This window comes from Argiope bruennichi, chromosome 3, assembly GCF_947563725.1.
Source record: "Argiope bruennichi chromosome 3, qqArgBrue1.1, whole genome shotgun sequence".
NCBI classification, from domain to species: Eukaryota; Metazoa; Arthropoda; class Arachnida; order Araneae; family Araneidae; genus Argiope; species Argiope bruennichi.
In genome coordinates, this window is record NC_079153.1 from 142,180,138 (window position 1) to 142,193,718 (window position 13,581).

The 13,581-nt window shown below is 27.2% G+C and overlaps 1 protein-coding gene across 1 annotated transcript in view; it reads right to left on the reverse strand.

The window, feature by feature from the left end:
* Positions 1-5,503: 5,503 nt before the first annotated feature.
* The window catches only part of LOC129962746 (heat shock 70 kDa protein 4L-like), a 61,724-nt gene continuing 53,646 nt past the window's right edge, over positions 5,504-13,581 (reverse strand). Inside the window, exons 16-17 of the mRNA XM_056076730.1 lie at positions 6,714-6,833; positions 5,504-6,092 (exon numbers count right to left, since the gene is read on the reverse strand). Coding sequence (XP_055932705.1) covers positions 6,003-6,092; positions 6,714-6,833 — 210 coding nt within the window. The 3' untranslated portion in view covers positions 5,504-6,002. The remainder of the gene's footprint in view (positions 6,093-6,713; positions 6,834-13,581) is intronic.

Consider the following 13,581-nt stretch of genomic DNA (forward strand, 5'->3'; position numbering starts at 1 on the left):
AAAAAGGTATCCGGAAAAAAAAAAAAAAAAAAAAAAAATTCCAAAAATTACCGATAGAGGAAAATGTGGCGCTTTACTCTTTAAGACAGCTAAAATTTTGCATAAATCACGGGAAAAATTGCAAAATCTGAATTACGTAGTCGACACCAGCGCCAGTATTTTGAGTTATAAAAAAGAAGCGGGGCATTGAAAATCATTTCAAGTACCAGTTGATTTGTAAAATGCATCTCATTTTAACACAGCGGGCATTACTTGTGAATCTCTTTTATCTTAATCAATCCGATGCAGCGGCCGCTCTTCGCGTGTTTAGAAGTCGAAACAATTTACGTAAAGGACCTCTACTAATTAATGCAATGATTAAAAAATTTGAAAAAAACAGAACTCGACCTGGTAGAGGACATAAACCGGTATGAAGGATACGATCACAGATTTGCGACTGTAATCGTTGAAATAAATCAGACGAGCACTGTTGGTAATAGCGGTACACGAGGAGTTGCCCGCCAAATGGACGTTAAGGATTCAACAGTATGGAAAATTTTAAGAAAAATTCTTCAATTTTATCCATATAAAATGAACCTTTGCATGAATTAAAATCTACAGATTATGATCTAGGATTAACCTTTGCCTTGACATTTCTTGCCAGGATGGAGGTCGACGAGGCTTGGCGTTGGACGATTCTCTGGAGTGATGAGACCCATTTTTATTTGAATGGGACTGTTAACACTCAGAATTCTAGAATTTGGGCATCTGAACATCCCCATGCATTTCTAGAAATACCACTCCATTCTCAAAAAGTAACTGCTTGGTGTGGTTTTACATAACATAACGCCATCCTGTGCCCCCGGTGCCTATAACACTAAGTTATCTAACCAGTTGGATAAACACAAGATGGAAGGAAAAAAAAAAAAAAAAAAAAAGAGAGAGAGAGAGAGAGAAAAGAAAGAAAATCGTTGATAGAAAGAAAGAGACGAAGTGTGGTTTTACAGCAGCAGATTTTATCATCGGACCATACTTTTTTGAGACTATTCGACGAGCAGGACCGCAGACCTGTTCTGTAAACGCTCAAAGATATCATGATATGCTGAGTAGTTTTGTAATCCCACAACTACAGCAAAAACAATGCTTAGAAAAAATTGTCTTTATGCAAGATGGAGCACCACCACATAGTGGTACATCCGTACAGCAACTGTTGCGCCATCCCTTTAAAGAAAAAAGAGTCATTAGTCATTTTTTTCGTGTTGCATGGTCACCTCGCTTCCCGGATTTAACCCCATGTGACTTTTTTCTGTAGGGTTATTTAAAATCGAAGGTTTATCTCGGTGGAGTCTCGAACTTATCAGTTTTACAGGAAAACAAAACACGGACTGTTATGAACATGCCTTCTGAAATGTTGCATTCAGCTATAGAGAGTACAGCGCACAAAAGGCAATGCCTAGTCCAAGAAAATGGAGGTCATATTGAAAATAGCCTATGTTTTCCCCGGGAAATCGATTCTATAGAATAAAAACAAAAGGACAAAGAATAAAAAGGAAGTCGAATAGAATCTCCTTAGAAAAAAAAATGTAACCATTTACAGAAGTTATTTTTTCGAATAAAGCACATTCGTGGATAAATTGATTCATTATTATTCATGTATCTGTTTACTGTAGCTTTTTAAAATTTTATCGTGCAGTTAAACTTAAAATTTAGATCAAAAGCGCCACATTCCCCCTATCGGCAACTCTTCGAACTTTTTCGCGGATTCCTTTTTTCCATGTCGTTAATAGTCCCCGTACAAAATTTGGTGGCTTTGCTGCTGATAGTTCAAGCTACAGAGGTCTCTGAAGACTGTTAGTTAAAAAAAAAATGCCTATATTATTAGAAATACTCCGAATAGTGTTCACCAAAAACTCTCTGTATTTATTCAGTAAAAAATGAGATGCAAAAAAAAAAAAAAAAACAGGCACGAATCAAGATTTATGGGCAAAAATAGGCTTACCCTTTGCCAGATGGGTAATCGGTATGACTTACTTATGGAAATTGATGCCTATATCTAATAAAACTATTATCTTACATAAAAGATTTTTATATTCATTAAATTTTTAAAATGTAATTCACAATTTATAACAATTTCTATTTTTATGAAATTCATCAAAACATTCAATAGTGTGCTTTTGCCACTGTTAATATGCAAAATAAGCTGACATTGTAAATATCAAAATTAAAATTGTTGTATATGTTTGCTTTAATTATTTATTCTTCTGTTAAATTAATGCACCTTTTAAAAAATATTCCAAATTGTAAAAACACAGTAATTATAATTAAAATATAAGCTATATTTGCATGCCTCCATATTTCAGATGTACTAGTTATCTTCAAAAAGTCTGAAAAAAGTGCCAATACCAACTGCCAAAAACAATAATAGGTTAGAACTTGTTAATCAACAGGAAAGGAAAATATCCATACCTCTACAAAACAAGATCACCTTCTTCATGACAGGCAAATATTAATGCCATATTTTTTTTTCTCCACAGATAAAAGCCTTATTAGTAATATAATGCTTTTTCGACTGTGGTTTAAGTTTCATGTTTATTTATTTTATTACAGCATTTAAGTTTGGCCAAGGCTATTTTCTTCTAAGACAGTTGGCAAATACTGCAACTGTACATTTAGGCAACTTTAATTAACATGCAAATTTACAAATATATATACAAAAAAAAAAAAATTATCTTAAGAATAATATTTAGGAATAATTTAAAGAGCTCAACAACATACTGAAAGCTATACATTTTTTTTTTATTGGCTGATTTTCGAAATTTCTTGAATTTGTACTGGAGGATGGACAATTTTCATTGAAATAATTATTTCTATATTTAGCAAAATAAGTAAAGAACAGAAGTTTAATTTTTATTATTTAATTGAAGTTAATGCACATTTTCAGAGCACAGATTAGACAATCAGTTCAATCAAGGCCCATCAGTCTGAGTAAGAGACTTTTAAATGTCTTTTAATATAATGATTAAATATAAAAGAAACAATAGATGCAGTATTCTATAGAAATATAAATAAACATTTCAAAATAAGGTCTAGATTATACTTACATGTTATTCTTTCTTATATTAGAAAAAAAAATCATACTACAAATAAAATTGAGTAAACATGTCACAAAAAAAAATAATACAATTATCATTAAAAAAAACCATTCAAGTTAAGAAGATAAATAAAAATGACTAAATTCATTCAGGCAACAATATTTTAAAGCATTCACTTTTCTAAAAAACAATTTACACATACATAATAATTAACACAAATTAAATTAAGCAAAAGTAAAAATTTTCCTTAAAAATAAGCACTACATCATGACTGAAAATTGAATGCTGGGAAGGAAGTACCTATTCATTTACATATAGACTTTTCTAGAACAAACCAGTGAAAAACTAGTGATGAATGTGAAATATTTTATGAGATCAATAACCAAATGCTGGCATGGTGAACATTTATACAATACAACATATTTATTCAAGTTCATTATAAAGATTTTCTAACCAATGAATTAATAGCCTTGTATGTATAAATTAAGAACGTAATTACTATACTGAAAAAAAAAATCCAACACACTTGCCAAGTAATTTAAATATCACTTGTTAACAAAGGTTATAAATAGATAAAACAACACAAAGAATTGCAACTAATGCAATAAATATTCTCTCTAACTAGAAATATGTTTTTTAAACTGTATACTAAAGATTGGCTGATAAACTAAATAATTTAATAATCAAGTAGCTGTATATATTTCTTGCAATGATCATTCAATATCATGATAATAATATTTTTTTTTACATTTGATTGCATCAAAAATGTTAGGTTCTTTCTCTTTCTTGCATGACGAAAAATAATTCTTATTGCATTTACAAATATAAATAATTTTGATGAAATTGGTGTTGTATTGTAAAGAAAAATAAGTTTAAAAAAATCTATATATAAAATGCTAAAGTATGTAGCACAGAAACCGCTCTCATTACACACTGTCAATTGGTAACAGTCAAATGCAAACAAATCTTCAGACAACTTCAATGAAAGCTTTTATAGCTGCATTTCATTTAAAGCTTTGCAAATTAATGGAGCAGCAATATATCTGATCCTGTAAAGGTTCATCATAATCAATAAAGTTCTATTCAGTTAAAAAAATAAAATGTAACGAAATCAAGAAATAGACATCAAATAGAAAGATTAATGAGTGGGAAAAGAGGCTTCATTATTGGCTAATCACTATGATTTACCATGGAAACTAATGATCATATCTTCAAAAATTATTTTCTCACAAAAATGGTTTTTGCTTTATTTTAAAATTCAAAACATCATCTTTTTTATGGCAATTCCATGCCATTTTTTTCAGGTTTTAATTTTTGTAAAATTTAAATTGACACATAAATTGTAAATAGCGCTTTTAAATTTACGAGGAAATTCAAATTCATCCATCAAAATATTCAGTTGTGTGCTTTTGCCAAAGTCAAAATTGAAATAAAAAAATTGATTTATTTAGACAATAATTCTCTCTTCTGCTTTTAGTTCACATTACACATACTTTTCAATTTGCAACAATTGAAATTATTGGAGTAAAGAAATAATATCAATCTCAATAATTTGGGTAAGCTGATAAAATGTAAGTTTTTCAATCTTCTCAAATAGACTGCCAAAGGCAGTTAGTAAAGAGAAATTCCTTATAACCATAAAGCAAAACTTTGTCAAGTTATCAATGAATTTAAAATGTTGACAAAAGTAATTTCTAATGAACTTGTTTTTCTGAATAAAATTGATAGATGGAATAAATTTTTTCCACTTAACTAATATTGCAATAACTAAACTTTTCAATGCTACCATATTTTTGGACAAAGTATAAGCTTTTATAAACATGTTTTCCCATCTCCTCAAGTATATTGATAATGCAAAATCAAAAGTTTATTAATTAAAAAAATAATGTGTTTGTACTATGACTTATGCATCAACTGAATAAATATAGTAAAAGTTAGGATGCACACATTTTTTTTTCTCCAAATGTGGGAAAAATTGTGAGTAAATGCAATTATTTAAAAACTATTAATATTTATGTGATAAATAAAGGTATTTCTAGTAGTTGCTCATAATATAGTTCTAACTTGGATATACTGATTTTAGTATGATTTTAAATTATTGCACTATTATCACTTTAAAATCTGTATTGGGCTGGAAAGAGAATATGTGTCACACCTATTCTGAATGTTTTAGTTAGGCTATAAAACAGTCACAAAAACCCATTGAAGGAACATTTTAGCATTGGTAGTCAATATTAAAAAATACAGAAGTCCCAAAAGGATTTAAACAAAAAGCAATAGTTAAACACTACTATTTTCCGCACTGACATTTTAAATCCCCCATGATATGTGGGAAGAAAAAGTCAATTACAGATTTCTACAAATATAGGAATTTCAGTAAGAATTCAAAATGATAAATGCTTACAAAACTACAAAAAAAAAAAAAAAAAAAAAAAAAAAAATCCAACTGCAAAATTAAAGTAATATTTTTTCAAAACATTATTTGTGACTTTTTAAAAACAAATTGAATCAGCTGAAAATTATTTGGCATGACATAAAGATTAACTTTTAATTCAAATTGTGCGTGTTAGCTCATGATATCAATATTTTTTTTTGTCTTTCAAGATACTATAAATATTTTTTAGAACAGCTAATTGGATTTTCAGATTCAATTTCATTCATTATTCCTTAATTGATAAAAAAAAAAAAAATCCATTTTGTAACAATAAATCTTTTTCAAGTGAAGAAATTTCATATCAGAATTCTTTTGTTTAATAACAAGAGAAGAATTTAATTAAAACCTTTGAAACATAACAAAAAGTTAGCATTAATAAGCAGTCAATTAGACAGCTTTACTAGTCGAAAAAAATTATCTTTCACAATTGTAAACAAATACTAACAAATAAATAGATCTGATAGTCTATGTACATTTTGTTGTTTAGATGTTTAATATCAGTGAGTCTTTTGCACTTTATTAGTGTTGCCAACTTCTGTTAGGGACTTTGGTGCATTAAGTATAGGAAATATTTCTTTTTCTAACTCCTAAAAAAGAAAAGAAAAAGATTAAAACAGGAAGAAAATTTATTATAGAATACAGTGTACAATTTACAAGAAATTCAAAGTTGGGAGAGAACTGATAACTTTATATTTCTTCTCACCCCATCTTTCAGAGTAAATAAACACTCCATCTTTCAGAGTAAATAAACACTCAAAATAGACACCAGAATCACTGTTTCAGAAATGATACTTTTGATTTTACAAAAGTACAACTAGATTAACTTTTTTTTCTGTATAAATATTTTACATGAATGGTAAAAACAAAATATATGTATGCCATTAATAAATACATTTTCAGTTTTCAGAAGGCAATGTCTATCTAAAAACTATCTATGTAGTTAGAAGATTGTAATCTATTTTTGAATTAGTTAATTCTTATTTTAATATCTATTGAAAAAATCATTAATAATACTATATAAGAAAGAACTTTGACATTCAAAAATATAGTTTGTATGTAGCAAATATTACACAATCAGATGTTATATTTTCCAGATGAATATATACTAAATATTATTTGCAATTTATTTGATTACTGCAACCAACAAAATTTAAAAATAAGCAGATCATATGTATATATTATACTTTTAAAAGGCTAATCAACATTACCTCTTTTTGCCTCATTAAACTTTCAATGGATTCTGTTTGATTTTCTGTTTTTTTAAACTCTTCTAAGTTATCTAATTGTAGCTGCAGCCATGTTTCCTTCTCATCTATGATTTTTTGAATCTGAAAAATTAAATCAGAATTAAAAGAAAAAGTATAATAAAGATGTATAAAACAGAAATGGTATTTTGCAGTCAATAAATTTGAGTGGCTACATCACTCTTATGATTCAACAAATATTAGAATAACTTGTATAAAATTTAAAATGTTTGTTTAGAAATATCAGTAAAATGGTAGAAATTTAAACAGCTTATAAAATTAATTACTTATCCTAGTCATCTGTGCTTGATGGACTTAGGATATGTTAAGGAGAGAATTAAAAAGACAAATATTGAGGAAGTAAAATTTAATTGTGTAATGTTGTTTAATGCAATGTGGGTCTTCGAGCTCTGGGAAATACTCTATTTTAATTATTTTCTAAACAGTTGAAAGTTTAATAAAATCATAAGACAAAAGTTAAGAAAGATACAAGTAAATCATTAGACACTTGGATATGGAGCATGCATATTATCTCTGAGCGATGAAGAATTGTCAGAATAAAAATGATGACACATGTTATATAAGAAAATTGGATAAGCTCTTCAGTAAATTATCTTTATTTATCAAAGACAAAAGTTTTGAGAGGGATTTTTTGACACAGTAACTTAACAAGTATATTTGTTTCATGAAAATAAATCATATTTTATAATTTATACAGCATTTATGAAACCAATATAGAATTAAAGTTTATACTATCTTGAGCATAATATCATACATATAATTAAAAAAATGTATTGTTCTAAAATTACATTTTAGATAAAGAGTCAATTTCACAGAGATAAAGAGTAGAAAATAGAGAGACAAAGAGTACATGAAATATCTTAGTGATTATGCTTCCATGTTCCCTCATTCCAAACACTCTCTCCTCTTTCCGAATCATTGAAGATATAATTGTGTGTATGTATGTGTGTGAGTGCACAATAAATGTTCTGTCTAAATGAACAATGACCAAGATCTTATTTAAAAACAACAGATATACCATAAAACTGAAATTCTTCAAATATTGATACTTTTGTTGATCTGATCTAATTTCAACATAAACAATCTTGAAAAACAGCAAAGAAATTCTTTAATTAAAAATGTGATACATTGAAGTCAAAACAAAAGATAAATAAATAAATAAATAAACCAGTCCTGATGATTATGAGCACAAAATGGAATGATCAAATGTGGAACAATCATTCCAAAGTTCTTGAAACAGAGAATGATAAATGAGATACAATTTATTTAATCTCATGCACACATATGATGGATTCCTGTATAATTTAAGAAATGTCTGCCATTAAATTTACAACGGAAAACAAATATATACACAGATAATTTTACAAAAGTCCAGAGTAGAAAAAAGACCAAGCACAAGGTTCCCCCCCCCTTTAGTAACAGGTGTGTAGTGAGAAATTGCTGAGAAAATTAAGTACTTTTAAGCACTTTATCAAAAAAAAAAAAAAAAAAAAAATGCATATTTGTATAAGTGAATTACATATTTTCTAAGTGTAGGTTTTTTTTTGTTTTATAATAATGCATAATTTTTATTGAAAAAAATTAAATAAATTTTAAATGCTTCTTTAAATTTTAATATTTATTTCTGTACTTGTATAATGTCTTTAAAATTAATAAAATAATTAAAATTATGCCTTTTTGGATTCGACAAAAATATTGGAATGATCATAAAAATAAAATAAAATGAAAAACAATAAATTAAAAAAACAACATCAATACCAAAAAATTAATTAAATTTTGTAAGAAAAACAATCAAGATCTCTGATTTTTTCTAACATTTCTTAAATAACAGGAACAAATTCATGAAGTCAAAAAAACTTTGTAGTTAGAAGCAAAATGAAAATAAATCAGTGGTACTGCCTCCCCAAAACTTTCTCACACAATACCTTGCATGGCATTGCTGTACAACAGTTATGAAATACTAATCTTAGCCATGAATTAATCATTTTTGCTGATTCTATTATGTGATTCTTGGCAGATGTTTTATCAATTAATTCTTGCATGAGATTGAAAGCATCTGAAAAGCGAATTTGTGTTTTAGACACATTATTCCAATTGATTAAAATAAAAATTTGACTCAAAAACTATACTTGCAGTCACAAAATAACACACCAAATTTGATATATTTAAGTCACTGCAATTTTTGAGTTATCATGTTCACATGTTTCTGAAACTACAGACTGACATACGGTGAACCTCTTGTTAGATTTGGCTCAAAATTTGACAGATGTCTATACTATAGATGTTAAAATCTGTGTACAAAATGTTACCTATTTAGCTCTTTCATTTTGTAGTTATCACGCTAACTTATATTCAAACAGCTAATCAGACAAATAGGCTTCTTCTAACTGGATATTGCTCAAAGTTTGCGCGACAATCATATATGTTTCATCCATCTAGTTCAAAGCTTACTTTAGTTATTTTTGTTACAAACTGACTGATTTTTAAAAAAATATGTTTTCCAACTTAGGTAGGACTAAAATGTGGAGATTTGTTAAAATGTTGAGTACAGATTTTATTGAAACAATTTTTAAAAAAAGAATTTCTTGAAGCCAGCATGAGCCAATATATTGCATTGCTTTAAAATTTAACAAAACTTATCAAATAAAAAAAAATTATCCAAAAAACTGCTTAAAAGTTTAAATAAAAGCAAAAACATTTTTTTTTTTCTTTCATTACAAATTTAATAGCTGCAAAATAATGTAATTCAAGGATTTGAAGAAGTAATGATATTATTTTGAATTTCATTATAATAAAAGTCATTGTTAAAAATGCAGTGAATGAAATGTTATTGTACACAAATAATAGCCTGGATTTATAACAATTTATATAGCAACGGTGTAAAAAGTTTTCACGTGAAAGAGACCAAATTAAAAAAAGCTGAAGAATTTTTTTCCTTCCAAATTTTGGAAGATTCACTACTTTAACAAATGAATTTTTGATAAAATCTTGAATTATTTTTTGGGAGTGTGTGTCTATCCAAAAGATTTATTTTCACCCTTTCCAGTGAAAGAATATAATAACAGGGGAATACTTTTTATTCACCTACAGAAAAAAAAAAAAAAAAAAAATCAGCATTTGAACATCTTGTTGCACTAAATCAAGAATTTTCTTCCATTTTATCAGCAGCATCTGCTACATCATCACCGAAGTATCCTTGATAGCATTTTCAGATGCTGACTTTGTGTCGAGACTATCGTATTTCAGGGGTGGACACATTATTTTCTTTGGCAATACACTAATTTCATGGTGGAATGCCAAGCAAAAATACGTGACCTTATCATTGATGGAAACAGAGTTCATCTGCATATGTAAAACATCAAAGTTAACATGGCTGAGAAATGTTCTTGGAAAATGTCAACTATTGTTAAGTGTCAATGTATTCTTAGGTGAGATCTCTTGTAAACTATTCAGTGACAATACAGCTGGAATTCAGTTTTCTAAATCGTCAATTGAAAATAACAGCACTAAGCATGTAGATGTAAAATATCATTTTGTCATTAATCTATTAAGCTTAAAAATTTTTAAGTTACTGTATATAAACACTAAGTTAAATATAACAGACATTATTTACTAAGATTCAGACAAAATTTTAGCTTAAGAAATTTAATGAGAAATTATTTAAAAATTGTGAAGAAGTCATTAAATATGATATTTGTATATTGGTAATTTTTTTATGTTGTATAGGATTAAAATCTTATATAAATGTCATAAGATGCATTTTTAAAATGTCTTTAGAAGCATAGCATGCATTTCAGGCTGAGATAAATTCTTTTGTGAAAATTTGTTAAAGAATATTTTTTTTTCTCCTTTCTTTTATCACTGAAATGATTTACAAGAGATGCTTCATGTTTCTTTTGAAGAATTAAGACACAATCTTGATTATTAGAAAATGTTTATTTTTGTAAAAATATAAATATTATATGTGTGCTGAATTATTATCAAAGTATAAAAATTGAATGTATAGGGTGGTTATAATTAAAGTTTCACTTTGAAAAGATCATAAAAGAAAAACTAATCGAACTTGGTAATAGTTTAAAGGAGGTCATGAGAATTAATTTTCTGTCAAAAAACAATAATAAAGTTTAAAAACTCACCAACAGGGGAGAAATGGGCTGTATGCAATATTGTTAAGCAAAATAGGACATGAAGCTATCGGTTTAAAATGTGTTTAATCGTTTCTGAAACATGTTACAAAGCATGTTCAATGGGGCGTCTATCATTTTCTGAAAGCAACAGTAGTCTAAGCATATCAGGAGGAATGTTATGTATATGTTGGTGTATCACATCTTTCAGTTTCGTCATATTGTTTAGATTATCACCATAAACATTGCTTTTTGAGATATCATACATTGACCATGCTTTGTAACCCAAAGTCTTCATGCCCTATTTTGTTTAACAATATTGCATACGACCCCATTTCTCCCCTGGTGATGAGTTTTTCAACTTTAATCTAATTCTATAAATTAAAATTGTTCTTACGAAAGCAGCTCAGATACTGCCATTAGGGGTAATTTGTCAGGAATAAATTAAAACTTTCCTTCCATTTTATCAGCAGCATCTTCTAAATGCAAATTTTTGATCTTTATCAAATTTGATGCAGTCACACAAGAGCAAATATCTAGTATGATATGCTAATAAGATGACTCTAATTACTATATCAATGAAGAAGATGCAGTTTTTTTTATTGCTATATTATATATATATATATATATATATATATGGTAACCAATCTTAAGTAAGAAAAAGTTTGAAAACGAAACAAAAACGGTTTCGAAATCGCAACTAAAATTTATAACCTAACCATTAGCAGATAAGGAACAGATCAAAAATGAAAACTCAAAATTACAAATATTCTGTAAAAACAAAAATTTGATTTATCTCCTTAATTGTTCAGAATGTAATTTAAAATATATTGGCCAAACTAGCACCGAGCTTAATTTGAGAATTAACAATCACAGATCCGATATAAAAAACTTCATAAAAAATAGGAACACTGACTTCGAACTGGAGCATTTTCAAAACCATAACTTTAACAGTATTAATACCTACATTCTAGAAGACAATATTAACGAATTAAACAAAAGATTAGATCTGGAAAACATTTATATTTGCAACCTGAAAACTTTATTTCCTTATGGTCTCAATAGTAAATTAAATGGGGAAGGTTATGCAGATTTAAACAATAATTGCATTTATAACAAATTTAACATATTTAAAAATTTTCTAAATAAAGATAACTTTTCTAAAAGATTTAAAAGAGGTAAAGGGAAAGGAGGCAATTTTCAAATTATATTTGAGGAATTTCAAAATTACTGTAATCTGGAACACAATAGTGAAAGCATTTACAAAATTAGGAAATATATTTTTGGTCTGAGAAATAATAAAATGAAATGGTTTTTAAATAATAAATTCGGGGAATTAGAGTTTAAAAATTCGTACACTAAATGTATTATTCTAGATCTTATTAAATGTAAACTTAACATTGGAAAAAACGATTTACTTTTTAATAATAAAAATAATGTTTTCAAAGAATACTGTGTGATTAAATTCTTGGATATTTACTTCGAATATCTAAAACTACCCAAAATTATACATAATAATAATATATTTTTTCCTCTTGCAGATAAAACAACTGTATCAATAGCGTTTAGTTACACTTCAATTTTAAAGAAAAAAATTTGTAATTATAATTACTATAGCAAAAATTTAGATAAAATAAATAAAACAGATTGTTACTGTAACAAAGAAAATATAAAGATTTTATAGATATTGATAAAGGTCATATTATTACAGGTAATTTAAAAATTATTGAATTCAACTCTTTAAGAGATTTGATGGGAAGAGGAACAAAATTTAGATTAAGAGAAAAAATAAAACATAACAAAATTTTGATTTCTATTGGTAATGATTTGGATGTTTTTATTGCCAAATTATCTAGAAAATACCATTGGCCTGCGGAAGGTTTCGGGGAATGGAAAGTGAGAATTTTAAAGGAAATTAAACTAAAAATGAATACTGATTTTGACAGATCTAAAGAACGTGGAATTTATTTTAGTAAAACATTAAAAAACGAAATAAAAAATTTAAAAGAAAAATTTGTTATTACAGTAATAGATAAATCAGCAAATAATTTCTGTTTAATTTGTAAATATTATTATAAAGAACTTTTAATTAATGAATATGACTCTAATGCAACTTATATGTTAAAGAACACCGGAAAAAAGGAATTAGATAAAAGAATGCTAGCTTTTGCAAAAAAAAACCAAAACTAAGACTTGCTCTCTTAACTATCCTTATTTATTCCCAACAGTTAAATTTCATAAAAATCCATTAAAATTCAGATTCGTAACCTGTAGCACTGGCAGTTATAATTACTATACGGGTAAACATTTCTTTAAATACTTAAAAATTATCCTGGACAAAATAAAAAAATGAAGACAACTTTATTATTTCTAGTAACAAAGAAGTATTGGATTTTCTTAAAGATAACAACATTAATAAACTTAATACTTTTCATTTCGAAAATTTATACACTAATCTACCTCATGAAAAATTAATAAAGGTCTGCACTTTTATACATGACGAATATTTAAATGAAAATATCATTCCTAAAAATAACTGGCTTCAGTTATGTAATTTTAATATTACTGAAAATTACGTGTTTAATGGTATTAATTTTTATAAACAAGTCAAGGGCATTCCAATGGGAACAGCTTTCTCAAGTGCTTTAGCTAATATTTTCCTGCATTACTATGAGAAAAAAATAATT